The sequence below is a fragment of the Nomascus leucogenys genome, chromosome 16 (genome assembly GCF_006542625.1).
Source record: "Nomascus leucogenys isolate Asia chromosome 16, Asia_NLE_v1, whole genome shotgun sequence".
NCBI lineage: Eukaryota > Metazoa > Chordata > Mammalia > Primates > Hylobatidae > Nomascus > Nomascus leucogenys.
The window spans coordinates 77,172,672-77,195,675 of NC_044396.1; the positions used below are offsets into that span (position 1 = coordinate 77,172,672).

Sequence of the window (23,004 nt, forward strand, 5' to 3'; positions counted from 1 at the left end):
GGCACTTAAGGAGATACTAAATATTTGAATTGACAATGAGTTGTGCTGTGGATGTTTGCGGTAAACAAACACTTCAAATTAGAAATCTTATGCATCTCTGTGCATCTTATGTGTCTCTATACCCTTCTCTTTTTATATCCTGTGGATTTTTGAATGGGTCTCATGATTGACATGGTAGGTACTCAATACTTGTAGTGAATGAATGAATGAACCTAATTAAAAAGGACTAATAATGGAGAAACTACAATAGTAGTTCAGCTGTGAAATGAAGGTGGTAGCAATGATGTGGTTGGAAATGCCAGAGATACTACACAGTTCCCCACTTAGGAAGGGCAGAAGGGAAGTCTCTAATGCTAATTAATTGTGTACTGTATGCTGTACCATACCATGATTATTCCTTTCCATTTTAAAGATGGTAAAGCTGAGGTTCAGAGATGTTTAGAAGTCTTCATGTTATGTCTATCTGATACCATGAAAATACCCCTTTTTCTGCTGCCATACAGCCTTGTTAATAGCCCTCCCATCCCTTTAAAACTGTGAATTCTCCCCGCTTTTCTAGTTGGTTTCAGTGGATTGAATTTCAAATGGCTTCTGAATTAAGCAGAGATGTCCTTTTGTAGGCAGCTTTACATTGCTTTACTAAGCTGAAACAAATTGTGGTTGAAGATATAGATTAGGAAGTGTTAAATACGAAGGTAATAACTGAAACTGTTATAGTGGATGTGCTGCCAGAAGACAAGTTTATAGGGAAATTCTGCTTTCACTGACTCTGGGATCTCACCAAGTCTACTAATCTGTTAGAAGCCAGAGGAACTGGCAGGAATATATATTTTCTCTCTTTTTTTTACAGTTTCCAGAATTCAGTATGCATATATGTTGGATAGTTTAACGATTACAGGTTTTCAAAATAGTTTACTAATAAACTATTTTATTAGTATTTTTTTCTCTTTGGAAAATTACATCATATGAGTGGTCTACTTTTTCTAACCCATTTATCTTGTAGGCTTTTAAGAACTGTGCTGTTGTTGACTTCGTCACAGAATCAAGCACTCTTTTGGAAGAGGAAAATCTCCCTCCGAAAACTGAGGACACTTACCTTCCCCGTATATTGAGTCCAGCTGTGTTTGGTGGCCCAGGTGAGTGGCACAGTGATTTGGTGTCTTCTCTATAGGATATACAGAATAGTGTGGCACTTACGAGATATTGGATACATTTGTTTGAATGTTTACAGCAGTTTTATTAATATTTTCCTGTGCACTTATTATTCTGACTTATGAATCTTGTTTTATTGTGTTTGAAAACTTAGGTACTAATTTCAAGATGCCAGGACGTTCCAGTTCAAATTCAGGTTCAACTGGTTTCATCTCCTTCAGTGGTGTAGAGTCTGCTCTCTCCTCCTTGAAAAGCTTCCAAGCCTGTATCAACTCTGGTATGGACACAGCTTCTAGTGTTGCTTTGGATCTTGTGGAAAGTCGGAGTAAGTAAAATTAAACCTCTTTTGTGTCTACTTTGAGGTAACACTGTGTGGTGGTATTTATCTGGGGGTGCCTTTTGAGTATCCTTGGGGGAATGATTTAACCCCCTAGGCATCTGTTTTCTCATCTTGTTCTACACACCGCAGCAGGGTACCAAAGGTGAAATAAGATTGACTCATTCATGTGTGTTCAGACAGTTAAGTTCCATGAGAAACTGCGCTAGAAATGTATGGGCAAAGATTTGAAGATCCTGACCCCAAGGAGCATACAATCCAAAGTATTTGACATTTGTGAAGTGTAAGGTATATAAATTTATTATGATATTGTTATTTTCCATTAGTTTATACTTTGGTCATATTTGATTACCCAGTAGATAGACTAAGCTTATGCTAGGGATACCAGCAAAGGAAGGCCTCAACAAAAATGAGAAAAGTTCAACTTTAATGAATTTTACCTACATTTGTTCAATCAAGAAGATCTAGAAAGATGTGATTTGCAGGCCGGGTGCAGTGGCTCATGCCTGTAATCCTAGCACTTTGGGAGGCCGAGGCGGGCAGATCACAAGGTCAGGAGTTTGAGACCAGCCTGGCCAATATGGTGAAACCCCCTCTCTACTAAAAATTACAAAACCAACATGGTGAAACCCCCTCTCTACTAAAAATACAAAAAATTAGCTGGGTGTGGTGGCAGGTGCCTGTAATCCCAGCTACTCGGGAGGCTGAGACAGGAGAATCACTTGAACCCGGGAAGTGGAGGTTGCAGTGAGTCGAGACCGAGCCACTGCACTCCAGCCTGGACAACAGAGCAAGACACCGTCTCAAAAAAAAAAAAAAAGAAAAAAGGTGTTATTTGCTTTCTTTGGAGTAGAATCGTTTTTATTTTATTTTACACATGGAGTCAGAGGAGCAGCATGATCCTTTTGTTTTGTTTTTAATGGCATAGGTTTTGAGCAATTTGTGATGTGCCTTGGTGTGATTTTTTTTGTCCTGACTGATACTGTTTGAGATTTATGGATCTGTCAGCTTATAGTTTTTTGAATCAAATTTGGAAAAATTTCTGCTGCTATTTCTTCAAATATATATTTTTTTATTCCTCCGCTCTCCTTTCCTTCTGTGTGACTCACATTTCATGTATGTTAGATGGGTTGATATTGTCCCATAAATCGGTGGGACTTGATAGATTTTTTCCAGTCTTTTTACTCTTTAGCTCCAATTTGAATAATTTCTATTGCTAAGTTCATTCATCTTGTCTACTGCAGTGTCTAATCTGATAATTCCATTTAGTGAATTTAAAAATTTCAGTTATTGTATTTTTAATTGTTGAAGACATAACAAAGAATTAAGTGGAATCTTTTTTTTAGTCTTCCATTTCTTTCTTCATTGTGTCCATATTTTCCTCTACATTCTTGAGTATATGGAGCATGTTTATAATAGCTATTTTAATATCCTTGAATGTTAATTCTGTGTATTACATTGTTGAGTGTTTGGATTTTGTTGTCTTTTTTTTTTTTTTTTCAGATGGAATTTCACTCTTGTTGCCCAGGCTGGAGTGCAATGGTGCGATCTCTGCTCACTGCAACCTCCGCCTCCCAGGTTCAAACGATTCTCCTGCCTCAGCCTTCTGAGTAGCTGGGGTTACAGGCATGCGCCACCATGCCCAGCTAGTTTTGTAATTTTAGTAGAGATGGGGTTTCTTCATGTTGGTCAGGCTGGTCTCAAACTCCCGACCTCAGGTAATCCACCTGCCTCGGCCTCCCAGAGTCCTGGGATTACAGGCGTGAGCCACCGCGCCCTGCTTGTTGTCCTCTTTTAAATAGTGTTGGAATTTGTTTGGTAGGCAGCTAAGTGATTGTGGATTGATTAGGCTGATCCTTTCCAGGCTTGTCGTTAAGCTTTATTAGGGCAATTTTAGTATAGCCTTTATGTTAGGGCTAATTTAGCCTTGTTACAAAGCATGGCCCTTCTGGAGTCTCTGTTGATTGCCCTGAGGCTTCAGTGAGATAGCTCTACTCTGGCTGGATGGAATTTGAATGTCTCCCGGTTCTAGGTCCTATGTGACTGAACCTGGGAGTTGTTCACTTTATAGCTGTCAGCATTTGTTCCTCAGCATCTTACGACTCAGCATCAGACTCAAGGGGACCCCAGTGCAGATTCCTAGAGCTCTTTATCTGCATAGCTCCCTCCCTCTCTTGCAAACCCTGCTGGCTACCTCAGCCTCCCTGAACTGCAGTCTCTGTCTCCTCAATCCTTCAAGACTGCTGTGCTAGGCTGAGTGTGGTGGCTCCTACCTGTAATCCCAGCACTTTGGGAGGCCGAAGCAGGAGGATCACCTGAGGTCAGGCGTTTGAGGCCAACATGACGAAACCCTGTCTCTACTAAAAATACAAAAATTAGCCAGGCATGGTGGAGGATGCCAGTAGTCCCAGCTACTGGGGAGGCTGAGGCAGGAGAACTGCCTGAACCTGGGAGAAGGGGGTTGCAGTGAGCCGAGATTGTGCCACTGTACTCCAGCCTGGGGATCAGAGTGAGACTCTGTCTCAAAAACTCCCTTGGATTCCTCCTCCCTTGTGCAGGGAGGAGGCAATTGGAAGACTTTTCCCAGTTTTCCCTTATTGCAGTAATTACAATCCTGTCCCTCCTTTGTCCTACTGTCCCATAGCTATTGTTTCATATATTTTGTTTAGTTTTTCAGTCATTCATGGCAGGTGGACCAGCTCCATACAGTTACTCATTTATGGCTAACAGCAGGTGTCACTCATAATCTTTTTAGTGGGTGGCCTCCAAATGTTTTAACCCTGCCTAGTCTGTTTTTGAGTATGTTTTTGGTGATCATAATTTGGCTTTGATAGATAGGCCTGGATAAAAGTCATAATAAAATCTTAAACCATAATAGAGAAGACTGGAATATAACCCCTTGGGAGATTGTATCAGTTTTTTTCAGGATTCTCTTTGAAGATTCCTGAGAGTTTTAGCTACAGAGTTCTTTTTTTTTCTCTTGGTTTTGTTTGTTTTGTTTTGTTTTAAATAAGAAATATATTTTGTTGTAAAATACAACATACTTTGTGCAATTTAAAAAGAATTATAAACATCATTTTTTGAAAGGTCATGCTCTAAAGCAGAAGTTGGAAGTTTTTCTTTTTTTTTTTTTTTCCATTCTTTCTAAATTTATTTATACATTAAATGCACTTTCAAAATTTCAGTCAATAGTTGTTGTTTTTTTTTTTTTTTAATTATACTTTAGGGTTTTAGGGTACATGTGCACAATGTGCAGGTTTGTTACATATGTATCCATGTGCCATGTTGATTTCCTGCACCCATTAACTCATCATTTAGCATTAGGTGTATCTCCTAATGCTGTCCCTCCCCCCTCCCCCAACCCCACAACAGTCCCCGGAGTGTGATGTTCCCCTTCCTGTGTCCATGAGTTCTCATTGTTCAATTCCCACCTATGAGTGAGAACATGCGGTGTTTGGTTTTTTGTCCTTGCGATAGTTTACTGAGAATGATGTTTTCCAGTTTCATCCGTGTCCCTACAAAGGACACGAACTCATCATTTTTTATGGCTGCATAGTATTCCATGGTGTATATGTGCCACATTTTCTTAATCCAGTCTATCGTTGTTGGACATTTGGGTTGGTTCCAACTCTTTGCTATTGTGAATAGTGCCGCAATAAACATACGTGTGCATGTGTCTTTATAACAGCATGATTTATAGTCCTTTGGGTATATACCCAGGAATGGGATGGCTGGGTCAAATGGTATTTCTAGTTCTAGATCCCTGAGGAATCGCCACACTGACTTCCACAATGGTTGAACTAGTTTACGGTCCCACCAACAGTGTAAAAGTGTTCCTATTTCTCCACATCCTCTCCAGCACCTGTTGTTTCCTGATTTTTTCATGATGGCCATTCTAACTGGTGTGAGATGGTATCTCACTGTGGTTTTGATTTGCATTTCTCTGATGGCCAGTGATGATGAGCATTTCTTCATGTGTTTTTTGGCTGCATAAATGTCTTCTTTTGAGAAGTGTCTGTTCATGTCCTTTGCCCACTTTTTGATGGGGTTGTTTGTTTTTTTCTTGTAAATTTGTTTGAGTTCATTGTAGATTCTGGATATTAGCCCTTTGTCAGATGAGTAGGTTGCAAAAATTTTCTCCCATTCTGTAGGTTGCCTGTTCACTCTGATGGTAGTTTCTTTTGCTGTGCAGAAGCTCTTTAGTTTAATGAGATCCCATTTGTCAATTTTGCCTTTTGTTGCCATTGCTTTTGGTGTTTTAGACATGAAGTCCTTGCCCACGCCTATGTCCTGAATGGTATTGCCTAGGTTTTCTTGTAGGATTTTAATGGTTTTAGGTCTAACATATAAGTCTTTAATCCATCTTGAATTAATTTTTGTATAAGGTGTAAGGAAGGGATCCAGTTTCAGCTTTCTACATATGGCTAGCCAGTTTTCCCAGCACCGTTTATTAAATAGGGAATCCTTTCCCCATTTCTTGTTTTTGTCAGGTTTGTCAAAGATCAGATACTTGTAGATACGCGGCATCATTTCTGAGGGCTCTGTTCTGTTCCATTGATCTATGTCTCTGTTGTGGTACCAGTACCATGCTGTTTTGGTTACTGTAGCCTTGTAGTATAGTTTAAAGTCAGGTAGCGTGATGCCTCCAGCTTTGTTCTTTTGGCTTAGGATTGACTTGGCGATGCGGGCTCTTTTTTGGTTCCATATGAACGTTAAAGTAGTTTTTTCCAATTCTGTGAAGAAAGTCATTGGTAGCTTGATGGGGATGGCATTGAATCTATAAATTACCTTGGGCAGTATGGCCATTTTCACGATATTGATTCTTCCAACCCATGAGCATGGAATGTTCTTCCATTTGTTTGTATCCTCTTTTATTTCATTGAGCAGTGGTTTGTAGTTCTCCTTGAAGAGGTCCTTCACATCCCTTGTAAGTTGGATTCCTAGGTATTTTATTCTCTTTGAAGCAATTGTGAATGGGAGTTCACTCATGATTTGGCTCTCTGTTTGTCTGTTATTGGTGTACAAGAATGCTTGTGATTTTTGTACATTAATTTTGTATCCTGAGACTTTGCTGAAGTTGCTAATCAGCTTAAGGAGGTTTTGGGCTGAGACAATGGGATTTTCTAGTTATATAATCATGTCATCTGCAAACAGGGACAATTTGACTTCCTCTTTTCCTAATTGAATACCTTTTATTTCCTTCTCCTGCCTGATTGCTCTGGCCAGAACTTCCAGCACTATGTTGAATAGGAGTGGTGAGAGAGGGCATCCCTGTCTTGTGCCAGTTTTCAGAGGGAATGCTTCCAGTTTTTGCCCATTCAGTATGATATTGGCTGTGGGTTTGTCGTAGATAGCTCTTATTATTTTGAGATACGTCCCATCAATACCTAATTTATTGAGAGTTTTTAGCATGAAGGGTTGTTGAATTTTGTCAAAGGCCTTTTCTGCATCTATTGAGATAATCATGTGGTTTTTGTCTTTGGTTCTGTTTATATGCTGGATTACATTTATTGATTTGCGTATGTTGAACCAGCCTTGCATCCCAGGGATGAAGCCCACTTGATTATGGTGGATAAGCTTTTTGATGTGCTGCTGGATTCGGTTTGCCAGTATTTTATTGAGGATTTTTGCATCAATGTTCATCAAGGATATTGGTCTGAAATTCTCTTTTTTGGTTATGACTCTGCCAGGCTTTGGTATCAGGACGATGTTGGCTTCGTAAAATGTGTTAGGGAGGATTCCCTCTTTTTCTGTCGATTGGAATAGTTTCAGAAGGAATGGTACCAGTTCCTCCTTGTACCTCTGGTAGAATTCAGCTGTGAATCCATCAGGTCCTGGACTCTTTTTGGTTGGTAAGCTATTGATTGTTGCCACAATTTCAGAACCTGTTATTGGTCTATTCAGAGATTCAACTTCTTCCTGGTTTAGTCTTGGGAGGGTGTATTTGTCGAGGAATTTATCCATTTCTTCTAGATTTTCTAGTTTATTTGCATAGAGGTGTTTGTAGTATTCTCTGATGGTAGATTGTATTTCTGTGGGATCGGTGGTGATATCCCCTTTTTTGTTTTTTATTGCATCTATTTGATTCTTCTCTCTTTTCTTCTTTATTAGTCTTGCTAGCGGTCCATCAATTTTGTTGATCTTTTCAAAAAACCAGCTCCTGGATTCATTAATTTTTTGAAGGGTTTTTTGTGTCTCTATTTCCTTCAGTTCTGCTCTGATTTTAGTTATTTCTAGCCTTCTGCTAGCTTTTGAATGTGTTTGCTCTTGCTTTTCTAGTTCTTTTAATTGTGATGTTAGGGTGTCAATTTTGGATCTTTCCTGCTTTCTCTTGTGGGCATTTAGTGCTATAAATTTCCCTCTACACACTGCTTTGAACGTGTCCCAGAGATTCTGGTATGTTGTGTCTTTGTTCTCGTTGGTTTCAAAGAACATCTTTATTTCTGCCTTCATTTCATTATGTACCCAATAGTCATTCAGGAGCAGGTTGTTCAGTTTCCATGTAGTTGAGCGGTTTTGAGTGAATTTCTTAATCCTGAGTTCTAGTTTGATTGCACTGTGGTCTGAAAGACAGTTTGTTATAATTTCTGTTCTTTTACATTTGCTGAGGAGAGCTTTACTTCCAACTATGTGGTCAATTTTGGAATAGGTGTGGTGTGGTGCTGAAAAAAATGTATATTCTGTTGACCTGGGGTGGAGAGTTCTGTAGATGTCTGTTAGGTCCACTTTATGTAGAGCTGAGTTCAATTCCTGGATATCCTTGTTAACTTTCTGTCTTGTTGATCTGTCTAATGTTGACAGTGGGGTGTTAAAATCTCCCATTATTATTGTGTGGGAGTTTAAGTCCCTTTGTAGGTCACTGAGGACTTGCTTTATGAATCTGGGTGCTCCTGTGTTGGGTGCATATATATTTAGGATAGTTAGCTCTTCTTGTTGAATTGATCCCTTTACCATTATGTAATGGCCTTCTTTGTCTCTTTTGATCTTTGTTGGTTTAAAGTCTATTTTATCAGAGACTAGGATTGCAACCCCTGCCTTTTTTTGTTTTCCATTTGCTTGATAGATCTTCCTCCATCCCTTTATTTTGAGTCTATGTGTGTCTCTGCACATGAGATGGGTTTCCTGAATACAGCACACTGATGGGTCCTGACTCCTTATCCAGTTTGCCAGTCTGTGTCTTTTGATTGGAGCATTTAGCCCATTTACATTAAACGTTAATATTGTTATGTGTGAATCTGATCCTGTCATTATGATGTTAGTTGGTTATTTTGCTCGTTAGTTGCTATAGTTTCTTCCTAGCCTCGATGGTCTTTACAATTTGGCGTGTTTTTGCAGTGGCTGTACCGGTTGTTCCTTTCCATGTTTAGTGCTTCCTTCAGGAGCTCTTTTAGGGCAGGCCTGGTGGTGACAAAATCACTCAGCGTTTGCTTGTCTGTAAAGTATTTTATTTCTCCTTCACTTATGAAGCTTAGTTTGGCGGGATAGGAAATTCTGGGTTGAAAATTCTTTTCTTTAAGAATGTTGAATATCGGCCCCCACTCTCTTCTGGCTTGTAGAGTTTCTGCTGAGAGATCAGCTGTTAGTCTGATGGGCTTCCCTTTGTGGGTAACCCGACCTTTCTCTCTGGCTGCCCTTAACATTTTTTCCTTCATTTCAACTTTGGTGAATCTGAAAATTATGTGTCTTGGAGTTGCTCTTCTCGAGGAGTATCTTTGTGGCGTTCTCTGTATTTCCTGAATCTGAATGCTGGCCTGCTTTGCTAGATTGGGGAAGTTCTCCTGGATAATATCTTGCAGAGTGTTTTCCAACTTGGTTCCATTCTCCCCATCATTTTCAGGTACACCAATCAGACGTAGGTTTGGTCTTTTCACATAGTCCCAAATTTCTTGGAGGCTTTGTTCATTTCTTTTTATTCTTTTTTCTCTAAACTTCCCTTCTCTCTTCATTTCATTCATTTCATCTTCCATCAGCGATACCCTTTCTTCCAATTGATCGCATCTGCTACTGAGGCTTCTGCAATCTTCACGTAGTTCTCGAAACTTAGCTTTCAGCTCCATCAGCTCCTTTAAGCCCTTCTCTCCATTGGTTATTCTAGTTATCCATTCTTCTAATTTTTTTTCAAAGTTTTTAACTTCTTTGCTATTGTTTTGAATTTCCTCCCGTAGCTCAGAGTAGTTTGATCGTCTGAAGCCTTCTTCTCTCAACTCATCAAAGTCATCCTCCATCCAGCTTTGTTCCGTTGCTGGTGAGGAACTGCATTCCTTTGGAGGAGGAGAGGTGCTCTGTTTTTTAGAGTTTCCAGTTTTTGTGTTCTGTTTTTTCCCCATCTTTGTGGTTTTATCTACTTTTTGTCTTTGATGATGGTGATGTACAGATGGGTTTTTGTTGTGGATGTCCTTTCTGTTTGTTAGTTTTCCTTCTGCCAGACAGGACCCTCAGCTGCAGGTCTGTTGGAGTTTACTAGGGGTCCACTCCAGACCCTGTTTGGCTGGGTGTCAGCAGCGGTGGCTCAAGCAGAAATGCAGAAATCATCCGTCTTCTGTGTCGCTGGGGCTGGGAGCTGGAGACCGGAGCTGTTCCTATTCGGCCATCTTGGCTCCACCCCCCGGAAGTTTTTCTGTAAAGGGCCAGATAACAAATATTTTCAGCTCTGTGGGCCATGTGGTTTCTGTCACAACCCACTGTTGTGGTGCAAAACCCACCATAGACGGTACGTAAATGAATGAGCATGGCTGTGGTCTTATAAAACTTTATTTACAAAAACGGGCAGTGGGCCGAATTTGGCTCACAGGCCTTAGTTTGTCAACCTCTGCTTTAGTGCCGCAGGTTGTCATTAAGTAATTTTTAAAAGAAAGATGTATTTATTTTTTAGTATTTGGATTAATTTTACAGCAAATACTTGATTTTGCATTTACCAAAAAAAGTTAATTTAAGAAAAATTTTGAGCAAGTTATATGGGAAAAAAAGTGAACTGAACAACTTAGACAGATACAGAGTCACCAGGAGCCTGGACTTCTTATGAACTCAATACGTATATGAATACATATATTCATATACTTCTTATGAACTCAATACGTACGTGAATACATACACACACACACACACACACACACACATATTTTAACTAATACCAGGAGTCAGAATAACAAAGTAGTCAACATAAACTTACCCAGTGACTATTCTGTGTATAATTCAGCTCTAGGTTTTAAAGAGGACGTAAACAAGTATTAAGTAGTTCTTCCCTTCATAGAGTTTTACCATCTTAGTGGGAAGACAAACACATATTAAAATACTAGAACAATGAGAAAACAGAACAGATGTTATAAAGCTGCAAATAACTAGTATCACCACTGATCTTATCAGAAAAGTCACACGCTCTCAAATTTATAATGGTGAACACAAATTTTTCAAAGTTCTAATTTTTTCTTTAAAACTTTCATTTTGGGCTGAGTGTGGTGGCTCATGTCTGTAATCCCAGCACTTTGGGAAGCCGAGGCAGGCAGATCACGAGGTCAGGAGTTTGAGACCAGCCTGACCAACATGGTGAAACCCCATCTCTACTAAAAATATAAAAATTAGCCGGGCATAGTGGTGTGCACCTGTAATCCCAGCTACAGGAGGCTGAGGCAGGAGAATAGCTTGAACCTGGGAGGCGGAGGTTGCAGTGAGCAGAGATCCCGGCACTGCACTCCAGCCTGGGCGACAGAGCAAGACTCCATCTCAAAAAAAAAAACAAACAACTTTCATTTTGGCCGGGTGCTGTGGCTCACACTTGTAATCCTAGCACTTTAGAAAGCCGAGGCGGGTGGATCACCTGAGTTCAGGAGTTAGAGAGACCAGCCTGGCCAACATGACGAAAACCTGTCTCTACTAAAAATACAAAAATTACCTGAGCGTGGTGGCGGGTGCCTATAATCCCGGCTACTCGGGAGGCTGAGGCAGGAGAATCGCTTGAACCCCGGGAGTGGAGGTTGCAGTGAGCTGAGATCACGCCACTGCACTCCAGCCTGAGTGAAAGAGCAAAATTCTGTCTCAAAAAAAAAAAAACTTTCATTTTACCATTAGCAACAAATGCTGTTAGTTGTTGTCTTTGAAATTACGGTTGCACAGGCTCACTTTCTTCATTTTTGAGAAAATGTCTTTCAGATAACCCAAACCTGAATAACCATAGTTTGTCTGTGAATTGTTCTATATTGTACTGTTTTATCAAGGACATTCTTTTTTTTTTTTTTTGAGATGGAGTCTTGCTCTGTCCCAGGCTGTAGTGCAGTGGCACGATCTTGGCTCACTGCAACCTCCGCCTCTTGGGTTCAAGCTATTCTCCTGCCTCAGCCTCCTGAGTAGCTGGGATTACAGGCACGCACCACCATGCCCAGCTAATTTTTGTGTCTTTAGTGGAGATGGGGTTTCACCATGTTGTCCAGGCTGGTCTTGAACTCCTGACCTTGTGATCCACCCTTCTCGGCCTCCCAAAGTGCTGGGATTACAGGCATGAGCCACCGCGCCTGGCCTATCAAGGACATTCTTAAATGAAACTAGCATTTGTTTTACTATGAGTGCTTGGTAGAGAGGAATACAGTGATCTATTAGAGTGCAACAGTTTGGTGCCACTGCTCTGATTTTTGCTAAGGCACCAGCAGTTTTTTCCACAATTGCTTTTGCACCTTTAGTACAAATGTCCAACATAGTTAAAAAAGAAAAAGAAAAACAAACAAACCCAGACAAATAGCATCTTAAAATTATGATGTAAATAGGCTAGGCCTGGTGGCTGACACCCATAATCCCAGCACTTTGGGAGGCCAACCCGGGCAAATTGCTTGAGCTCAGGAGTTTGATACTAGCCTGGAGCAAACCCTGTCTCTACAAAACATACAAAAATTAGCCAGGCATGGTGGTGCACACCTGTACTCCCAGCTACTCAGAAGGCTGAGATGGGAGGACAGCTTAAGCCCAGGTGGCAGAGGTTGCAATGAGCTGAGATCACATGACTGTACTCCAGCCTGGGCAACAGGGCCAGAGCCTGTCTCCAAAAAAAAAAATTATGATGAAAATAGTTTGCACCCGTGGATCCCCCCGAAGGGGCCCAGAAGAAATTATGATGAAAATAGTTTTGATCCACGGACCCCCTGAAACAGCTCAGAAGACCACACTGAGAACAAATTGAGTTTGATTGCTTATGAATAGGAGGTAGATGACATGAGAAGTCCTCTGCAGAGAGAAAGCCAAGGGCAATCACTCCCACTGGGGTAATTCAGCAAGAGCTTGTTGGGGGGCAGTGTTAATGTGATACCAGACTGAGGTGCTGTCCAAGGACCCAGAGAGTAGGAAAACACTGGTTGTTTAAGGAAATTGGAGGGTAGCTCAGCCTGTAACAGTAGATGAAAGACTTGTAGAAGGCAGCCAGTAAGTACTAAGGCAGCCAGTATCAGCACTTAAGTGCATGCTTGCTATTGGGTCCAGTCCTAACTTTGTCTTAAGTTCTGTAACTTTGAGTAAGGTACCTAACTTCTTTCAGCTTCTAATTTCTTACCTGTGAAATAGGATTAAAATGCCTGCTTCATAAGATTGCTGGGACTAAATGAGATAATATATGCTAAGCGCTCTTAGCCACAGTGTTAATTCAATAGCTATCATATATGACAACCAGCAATTAGTAAAATTTGAGGGTCAGAACTTAGAAGAAGGGCCTGTGATCTGAAGAGGGTAAGAAAGATGGATGAGTTTGGAAGTCTGTTTGAGTCCAGCTAAGTCACTAATTCATCAGATATGTTAGCCAAAACTGCAAAGATAAATAAAGATTTCTTCCTTTGAGTTGTTTACAGTCTAGGTAGGAAATAAGACATATACTTGTTATTCAATCATTAAGTGAACATTGATTGCCTGTAATGTGATGCTTTGCCAAGGAGTTTGAACCTTATCGTTGGAAGGTTTAAAGTAGAGGAAAAAATATGGTAAGATCCAGTTTTAGAAAGATAACTGCCTATGGCAGTACTGAGGAAGGAGAGACTTCAGGTGGCCAAAGAGGAGATTATGTCAGTAGCTCAAGTGAAAGAGAAAGTAACTTTGACTAAGGTATTGTAACTAAGGTAAAAAGGATTTGATTTGTGTGCTATGTATCTTATACCCTCATTGTAATACAGGCATAATAGTGTAATAGATGATTGCTTGGGTTCTTATCCCAGTGCCCTCACTTATCCTTGTGACCTTGGGCAAATTCTCTACCCTCCATTTGCTTCAGGTTTCCTATTTATAAAAGGCATTATTGTGGGGATTAGTGAGATAATATTTTACAAATTACTTAGAATAGTACTAAGTGCTCAGTAATTGTTAGCTGTTATTAGTAATTTGGTGTGCATTTGAGTTTGAGTTGACTGGTGGGTGTGTTGGACAACAGCGAATGGATAGGGAGAGATTAAAGTGCAGAAGAGCAAGTGGGGAATTTCATGGATTATCTCAGAACAGAAATACTCTGTTTTCCTTAGTTTTATGAGATCGTTGACTTTTTGGGTTGCCTGATTTCATCTCAAATCAGAGTGAACTTTGATAAACCAAATGATAATGATCACATAGGTATCATTTTATCACTTTGCCGTGAAATTATCCTGTTGTTGTATTATTAAGTTATTGGTAAAGGAGATTCTTGCTCCCAAGAACTAGGGTGGTGATGTGTTTTATTTTGTTTCTTATTGGTTGCAGATTCCTAATTCCTATACCAGGTGTTTGTCCCTGTTCAACTTTCTAGCTTATTTGAAATGATCACCTTTGCCTGTGTTATGTTAGAATATATGGTGTCTAGGCAATTAGACTCACCCCTACCATGTTTATTCATTTTTCTCTAAATTTGTTGATATTTTAGTATTACCTTCTTTATTTGACCTAACTGGGAAATGAAATTTGTTACATTAGGAGATTTTTTTTTCAGATTACCGAAGCTTATTTTTTTCAGGTTTTTGAGTTTATTATGTACTTTTCTGCCATCTTACACAGGATATACTGACCTAATTAACTGGAATTATTTTTAAATCATTTTTAAGCAGTTTTAGTAAGCTCTTTAGGTTTAGTCAAGTAAATTTGAGGAATCTCCCTTCTCTAAAATGTTAATGTACCTCAAAGATGTAAACTACATCTTTGTAGTTTTCAAAGATGTGTCCTCTCTTCTCATGCCTCTCTGCCAGGGCAAGTCTGTGAATGGGCTTCAGAGGTTTGGTTAATGCTCTGCAATTCTACAAAACTGTATGTGCATGAGGATTAAAAGTTTTACCAGATTCTTGCTAAATATTTGATAGCAACATTTAGAAGTAAAGGATTAAAGTTTTCTCTATATATTGCTTTTCTTTCTGTGATTTTGGAGCTATAGGGCAGAAAGATTACAGTTACTATGGTCAGGCAGTTAATTGGATATTTGTTGAGCTATGCTAAAGTATGGTGATGATGATGAATTTGTTACATGCTTAACTGGTGCTCTTTTTACATGTGCTATCTCATTTGATCCTAACAGTAATCCTGTGCAGTAGGGACTGTTGCTGTCCCCACTTTACACGTGAGAAAAATTGAGGCTTAGTGAAGTTACATGTATTTTTTAAGGTCACAAAGTTAGTTAAGTGTTTGAGTAGGGATTTGATTATAAGCAGTCTGACTTCATAGTTACTGCCCTTCACCATTACACTTCATAAAAAATGTATTGTGCCAGCGTCATGGCCTGTGCAGTCAAATAACATTTAGCGATGTTTTGCTTAGATAATTTTGGGTTTTTTTTTTTTTTTGAGGATAATGTTATCTGATTTTTTTTTTTTTTAATACCCAAATGAGGTTGCATGCCTTTTCTGAAACATCCTCTCATGGAGGTCATGTATGGTCATGGGGGGAAGGAGCTGGGACCTTTCAGGGCCTTGTTCTGACCCTAGACTGTCTACTTTCAGTTCTTATAATGGCAGGAAAAGAAACCCCTGTTTGGCTAAGCAACAGCTGTCATGTTTGCTCTTCTTTGCAGCTGGTTACAGTCCTGACTCATGGAAGTGATACATCAAATTGATTGAATGATAGTCTGTTCTTTCATATATCCACAATTTGTGTTCTGGCTAAGAGTCATCACCTTTTTAGATCTAGTTCCTTTTGTCTTGCCTTAGTCCCCACCTAGGCAAAAAACAAAGTTTTCGCTGTGTGGCAGTTACTTCAGAGTTCATGATAAGTAAAAAAAAACCAGCAAAGTGAAAAATTACATGGTCAGGGACATACTGCCCTCATGAATAACTGACCTTTTACGTTTGCAAATGTTAAGCATTTCCTTGAGAGAATAGTTTTAAATCTGGGTGCTTTGGGGGTAAGATTGTAGTTTTGTTGCTGAATAAGACATTCTTAAATCTAGAAATTTGGTAAGTATGGGTGAAAAAAAACTCCCAGAAAATTGTGATCATCCATAACCCTATCACCCATCACCTTATTTTATGAAAAAGGGATAAGCATTTTGCTTAAACCTTTTATGTTCAAAATGTTTTGAGGCTGGTTGCGGTGGCTCACACCTGTAATCCCAGCACTTTGGGAGGCCAAGGTGGGCAGATCACTTGAGGTCAGGAGGTCCAGATCAGCCTGGCCAACATGGTGAAACCCCATCTCTACCAAAAATACAAAAATTAGCTGGGTGTGGTGGTGCGTGCCTATAATCCCAGCTACTTGGGAGGCTAAGGCACAAGAATTGCTTGAACCCAGGAGGCAGAGGTTGCAGCAAGCCGAGATCACACCACCGCACTGCAACCTAGGCAGTAGAGCAAGACTCTGTCTCAAAGAAAAAAAAATGGTTTGAAAATTACTTGATAATTTGATATGCCAATATAACTGACCTGATATTTTCAGGGCTTGATTTTTTAGAAAGACTTACATTCTGGATTTTTCACTGTGTTGTGATATATTTCTCCGTTAGAGCACTGCTTTTTGTTATTAGGAGTCTAGTTGAGTTGGGGAGATTTCTTTTTGACCTTGTTCCTGTCTTTTATTTCATAATTATTGAATAGAAGGAGTAACTAGAAGTAGGTGGTTTCTACTGGTGAGTAGTGGCCACAATGATAATAAAAATAACAATAACCCTAAGAAGCCAATGTTTGTGTTCTTATACAGCTTTTATAACTGGAGCCAACTATACAAGCAAAATAGCATTATAACTTAAATTAGTGAAGATTATTGAACATATATACTTAATTATGCTGTATGTAGTACTAAAAGTAAAAGGCAATGCCTACACCAGGAAGTAGAGAAAAGGGAAACCCTTATGTATTGTTGATGGGAATGTAAATCAGTACAGTCATTATGAAAAACAGTATGGAGGTTCCTTTAAAAATTAAAACTAGAACTACCATATGATCTAGCAATCCCTGTAATGGGTATATATCCAAAGGATGTATGTTAAAGAAATATCTGCCTTCTCATATTCACTGCAACATTATTCACAATAGCCAAGATACAGAAGCAAACCTGAGTGTCTCATCAATGGATGAATGCAAAGAAAACTGTGTTGTGTATACATAATGGAATATTATTCAGTCTTAAAAAAGAATGAAATACTGTCATTTGCAACAACATGGGTGAATCTGAAAGATGTTATGCTAAGCAAAATAAGCCAACCACAGAAAGATAAATAGTGCATGATCTCACTTGTATGTGGAATCTAAAAAAGTTGAACTCATAGAAGCAGAGGGTAGAATGATGGTTACCAAGGGATTGGGGATGGAGAGGGTGGGAGGACTGGGGAAATGTTGGTCAAAGGATAGAAAATTACCATTAGGAGGAAAGAGTTCAAGAGATCTATTGTACAGTATGGTGACTATAGTTAATAACTATTATATACTTGAAAATTGCTAAAAAAGTAGATTTTCAGTGTTTTCACTAGCAATAACTGATTTAAATATGTGAGGTATTATTAACTAGCTTGATTTAGCCATTCTACAATGTTTACATATTTCAAAACAAAATGTATACCATAAATATATTTAATTTTTGTCAATTAAAAATAAATTTAAGACCGAATATTTATATATTAACAAAAAATAAAGGGGGGGTGGTGAGTCAATGCCTACAGAATAGAAAAATCCAACTTTCGAAAACTCAGTTCTTTTTTGCTGATATCTTTGTGTGTCCTAGGACTGTGTTTATTTGTTCATTTTAGTGTTACCTTTATAGTTAAGCAAAGAACTGTTGTGGTGGCTCACACCTGTAATCCCAGTGCTTTGGGAGGCCAAGGCAGGAGGAGGCCTTGAGGCCAGGAGTTTGAGACCACTCTGCACAACATAGTGAGACCTTGTCTCTACCAACATTTTTAAAATGAGTCAGGTGTGGTGGCATGCACCTATAGTCCTAGCCACTCCAGAGGCTGAGGCAGGAGGAGTTCAAGGCTACAGCAAGATATGATTATACCACTACATTGAGCCTGGGCAACAGAGCAAGACCCTGTCACTAAAAAATAAATAAATAAAAATATGTAGTTAAATGGATAAAAAGAACAACTTATGAGAAATACATTTCTGGAGGAAGAGATTAAAGTATACTAATATAAAGAATCGCAAGGAAGATTTTCACAGTGATGTGGATTAGAACCTGAACACAATAAAGTGTAAAACAACCTTTCAACACCAGTTTAGGCGTGCAGAAAGATTTACCAGAATGAAATTCATAATTCTTTTCCGCTGTCATCCTCTACTTTCTCAGCAGTTATCCACCATGTTCATATTGATGATCTGTTAATGTCATCTTGATTCTGAAAGGGACCTTAGTGGTTAGGTAATCTCTCATAAATGCTTTTGCCCATTGGTTGTTCAGGGAATGGGAGCTTTTCAGAATGACTGAGGTTTAGCAGATTCTAGGATTGGGTAGAGGGTAGAGGGGTAGTGTGACAACTACTCCTGTGAATTTGATAGGATTCTCCTCCCTTTGGTTGTGAACCAAAAAAAGTAAATTCCCAGTTATTAAGATGAAATCTAATTAGATTTAGATTCGTTTTTAGATTGTATGCTCAAGAAGTTACCTATAAGCACATGATCTTCTGAAAATCTGAACATAAATATTTTGCCTGGTTTGTCTAGGCCCTTGAAATTTAGAATTGCAGCATGTCCTTCATCTCACTCCTTTCAGAATCTCTTACCCCCTTCTCTGCTTTATTTTTCTCTCAACTATTTAATACTTACCACTACCTCACTTTCTAACATACTGTATAGTTGCTTTATTAATGTTATTTATTGTCTGTCTCTGCCCTGAATGTACGTTCTGTGACAGCAGGGGTTTTTGTCAGATGCCCTTACCCACTGCTATTGCCTATAGGTACATGATACACAGTAAGCACTCAATAAATGAAGGAATATGTTTAAAACCTAACAGGAAAATTACTATAAAAATTTCATCTGATTGTCTAACTCATTTATTCATATATACCCACACCCGTGTTCATGGATTATATATGCACTCCATGCCTATACCCCATCCATATCCATATATACATACATACGTACATATGTATATACAGCAGTGGGTGATTTTGCCCTCCAGGGTGGCAGTGTCTGGAGACATTTCTGGCTGTCACAACTCGGGGGGTGTGGGGAGCGTGTGTGCCCTGGCCTCTAGGTGTTCAGATGCTGCTAAACAGCCTTCAATGAATAGGACAGCCCTTGTACAGCAAAGAACTGTGCAGCCTAAGCTCTCATTAGTGCTGAGGCTGAGAAACTCTAATACACACACTAATGTATGCATACATACATACGTATACACATACATGGTCACTGGTTAAAAAAATCTACTTAGAGAATTTAAATTTGAAGTAGAAAGCATAGGCAATACTAAGGGTTCTTTAGATAAATAATACTTGGACCTTTATTGCTCTTTTCGCTGGCAGTTAAGGCTTTTCCTTATTTTCAGAGTTGATAGCATTCCTCATGTTTCCCTTATATTTTATGTTTCTTTATGTGTTATATTTCCCTCACTGGACTGTATGTCCTTGAGATTAGGATTCCCGTATAGCCATCCTCATGCCCCAACTCTCAGAGCTTGGCAGTGGACTTTGTACATTTTAGGTTTTTAAATGCTTTTTGAGTGAACCAGTCAGTTAACCAAGTAACTAAGAAATTTGGGTGTTGGATTGTAGAAGCCACGGTAGGAATATTGGTACCCATAGAAATGGGCAAATGTCACAAATTATACCCTTCCCAACAACTGGAGAGCTGGTTGTGAAGTAGTTACCAGCACACCCCTGTGCATATCTGACATTGGAGCAAATTTGCATTTGGTAGACAGGTTTGGGAAAGTGCTCTAAAGGTAACAAAGCCTATATATTTTGGAGGAGCTTCAGAGTCATCCTTTTTCTCCACCAGTGAGATTCCATGTACGTTGATTTATGTCTTGGAAATACATGAAAGATGTTTTTATTAAATCTTTCAGGCTGGGCTCAGTGGCTCACGCCTGTAATCCCAGCACTTTGAGAGGCTGAGTCACACAGATCACCTGAAGTCAGGAGTTCAAGACCACCCTGGTCAACACAGTGAAACCCTATCTCTGCTAAAAATACAGAAATTAGCCAGGCGTGGTGGCAGATGTCTGTAATCCCATCTACTTGGGAGGCTGAGGCAGGAGAATCACTTGAACCAGGGAGGTGGAGGTTGCAGTGAGTCAAGATTGCCCCACTGCACTCCAGCCTGGGTGACAGAGTGAGACTCCATCTCAATAAATAAATAAATAAATAAATAAATAAATAAATCTTTCATGGCCATTAGTATATTGTTTAGTCTTGACCTGGGAGATGCTTGCTGATGCAACTGTTTACAAAAATGTTGAAGTAGGTGAAGAAAAGGGAGCTGTCATAGCCTACAATAGGCAAATATGAAATAAAGGTGTATGTTATGGAAATCACTGAAAGAGTTCAATATCCTCATCCTCACTCCACAGAAGGGGAAATTAGGCTCATTGGATTGAAACAACTTACCATAAGGCACACACCCAAGTTGCAAATTGGGAATTTGCATTTGGACCCAGTTTGCCCAACTCTAGCCCCATGACCTAGATTTATCTGTGGTCTCTTTCCTTTCTTTCCTCTTTCTGCTAACCATGGATGAATGGCAGTAATCCTTAACAGCTGTTAGTGATATGTCAGACATCCAGTTCTTATTGCAAATATATGAGACTTGTAATATGAATTCTATTTTACAAATGACAAAACTTAAAGCTCAAAAAGTTAATTTTTGGACCGAGGTCACAGCTAACAAATGGCAGAACATTTGAACTTGGCAAGGCAGTATGGCACACAGGCTCATACACTGCTCACCACAGGTCCTTCAGTGCAATGACAATGACAACAAAGAGTTCATTTTTAAAAATGAGATCAAAGATTTCCTTTCTTATGTTAAAAAATTCTTATTATTTCCATTTTACTTGACCCAGCTTTCTATGACTTATTTTTTACTAACATTTCTATGTACAGGGAAGGTTTGGAAGAAAGTCTTTTGTCAGAAACTCATCCTGTTATGGGTAGTTGCTTTTATAATGTTAGAATTAATTGCTCTGTGTGTGTGTGTGTGTGTGTGCGTGCGTGCACGCGTATGTGTGCACACATGGGAGTGTCTATGTTTTGAAAAGACAAAATAAAAACTAATCAATAGAGCAGGTCTTTGAAATTCCTTAACCTACTTATGTCATTGGCAGTAATGTCTGTGATGTTACCTGTCATGGAGGCTTGAGCTTGCAAGGCTAGCTTTTCAGAGGTGATTTATTTTCTTCTAAGTTATATGTTTGCAGTTTGAGCCACAGAGCAAAGCATAGTGCCTAATTATCACTATATGGGCCAGTGGCCATACCGAAGATATATCTCTTGATCCAGTTTTTTTACTTAAGCATATAACTCTTTTTTTGTTTGAGATGGAGCCTCTCTCTGTCACCCACTCTGGAGGGCAGTGGCATGATCTTGGCTCATTGCAACCTCCACCTCCTGGGTTCAAGCAGTTTTCCTGCCTTAGCCTCCCAAGTAGCTGGGACTACAGGCGCTCTCCTCTAAGACCTAAATGGAAAATAAACAATTTAGCAGAACTTCATCAGATTTGCTTTTTTCTTGATTACTTTATAATATAGTTATACAAAGCAGATGTATACAGTGGACTTGCAGTGGTGTCTGTTAGCATTAGGGTAGCTGCTGCTTAATTTTAAAAATCACCAATATTCAGCCTCTTTGGCTTTTTTTTTTTTTTCCTTTGGGACAGAGTCTTGCTCTGTCACCCAGGCTGGAGTGTGGTGGCATGATCTTGGCTCACTGCAACCTCCGCCTCCCAGGTTCAAGTGATTCTCACGCCTCAGCCTCCCAAAGTGCTAGGATTACAGGCATGAGCCACTGCTCCCAGCCTTCAGTCTCTTTGGCTTTTTGTGTCTTTCCAAGTAAGTGTTCCTCCTTCCTAAGATACCATGATTTGCCATGTCTCCATATCTTGATATCCTGATACCAGTTAATGTGTTTTCTTTGTTCCATGGGGCTTTTTGTATTTATACCTTTTTTATTTATTTATTTTTTTAAGAGATGGTGTCTTACTCTGTCGCCCAAGCTCACAGTAGTCTCTACTGCCCTGGCTCAAATGATTCTCCCAACTCAGCCTCCCAAAGTAGCTGGGACCAGAGGCGTGCACCACCATGCCCAACTAATTTTTTTATTATTTGTAGAGACAAGGTTTTGCTATGTTGCCCAGACTGGTCACAAACTGGTCTTCCCTTTTAACTAGGTTTCCTGAGGACAAAGATCTCAGTGTGTTCATCTGATGTCTTCAGAGTCTGGGACTTATTTAATGCCTGTTAGGTGTTGAATCCATATATAAATGTGTTAGTAACTGGCTTTCAAGACTGTGTTCTCTTAATACAAATATCTGGATCAAGAATGTAGAAAGTTACTTTCCAAAATGAGAAAATAAGCCCTTTTGTTAATTTTTGAACCTAATTTTTTTTTTGTCAGTTCATTTGTTTTATTTATTTTTTTTTCTTTTTTTAAATTATTATTATACTTTAGGTTTTAGGGTACATGTGCACAATGTACAGGTTTGTTACATATGTATCCATGTGCCATGTTGATTTCCTGCACCCATTAACTCGTCATTTAGCATTAGGTATATCTCCTAATGCTGTCCCTCCCCCCTCCCCCAACCCCACAACAGTCCCCGGAGTGTGATGTTCCCCTTCCTGTGTCCATGAGTTCTCATTTGAACCTAATTTTTAAAGACCGCATTCCATTTTTGTGTATGGAATGTCTTAGGCAGAGGTTCTCAAACTTGAGGGTGCATCAGCATCAATTTAGAGAGCTTGCTGGGCTGGGCATAGAGAAGGCTCACAGCTGTAGTCTTAGCACTTTAGGAGGCCGAAGCGGGCGGATCACTTGAGGTCAGGTGACCTCAGCCTAGCCAACATACCCAAACCCCATCTCTACTAAAAATACAAAAATTAGCTGGGCATGGTGGCACACGCCTCTAGTCCCAGCTACTCGGGAGGCTGAGGTGGGAGGATCACTTGAACCG

General features: G+C 39.5%; 1 protein-coding gene across 3 annotated transcripts in view; it reads left to right on the forward strand.

Moving 5' to 3' along the window:
- The window catches only part of NSMCE2 (NSE2 (MMS21) homolog, SMC5-SMC6 complex SUMO ligase), a 288,122-nt gene that overhangs the window by 9,155 nt on the left and 255,963 nt on the right, over positions 1-23,004 (forward strand). For 2 of the 3 annotated variants that reach the window (XM_003256196.2, XM_030795272.1), the window contains exons 2-3: positions 1,041-1,136; positions 1,307-1,477. In XM_003256196.2, coding sequence (XP_003256244.1) covers positions 1,321-1,477 — 157 coding nt within the window. In that variant the 5' untranslated portion in view covers positions 1,041-1,136; positions 1,307-1,320. Of the gene's footprint in view, positions 1-1,003; positions 1,137-1,306; positions 1,478-23,004 lie in introns of all 3 variants that reach the window. The other variant, XM_030795270.1, reaches the window with a different exon arrangement.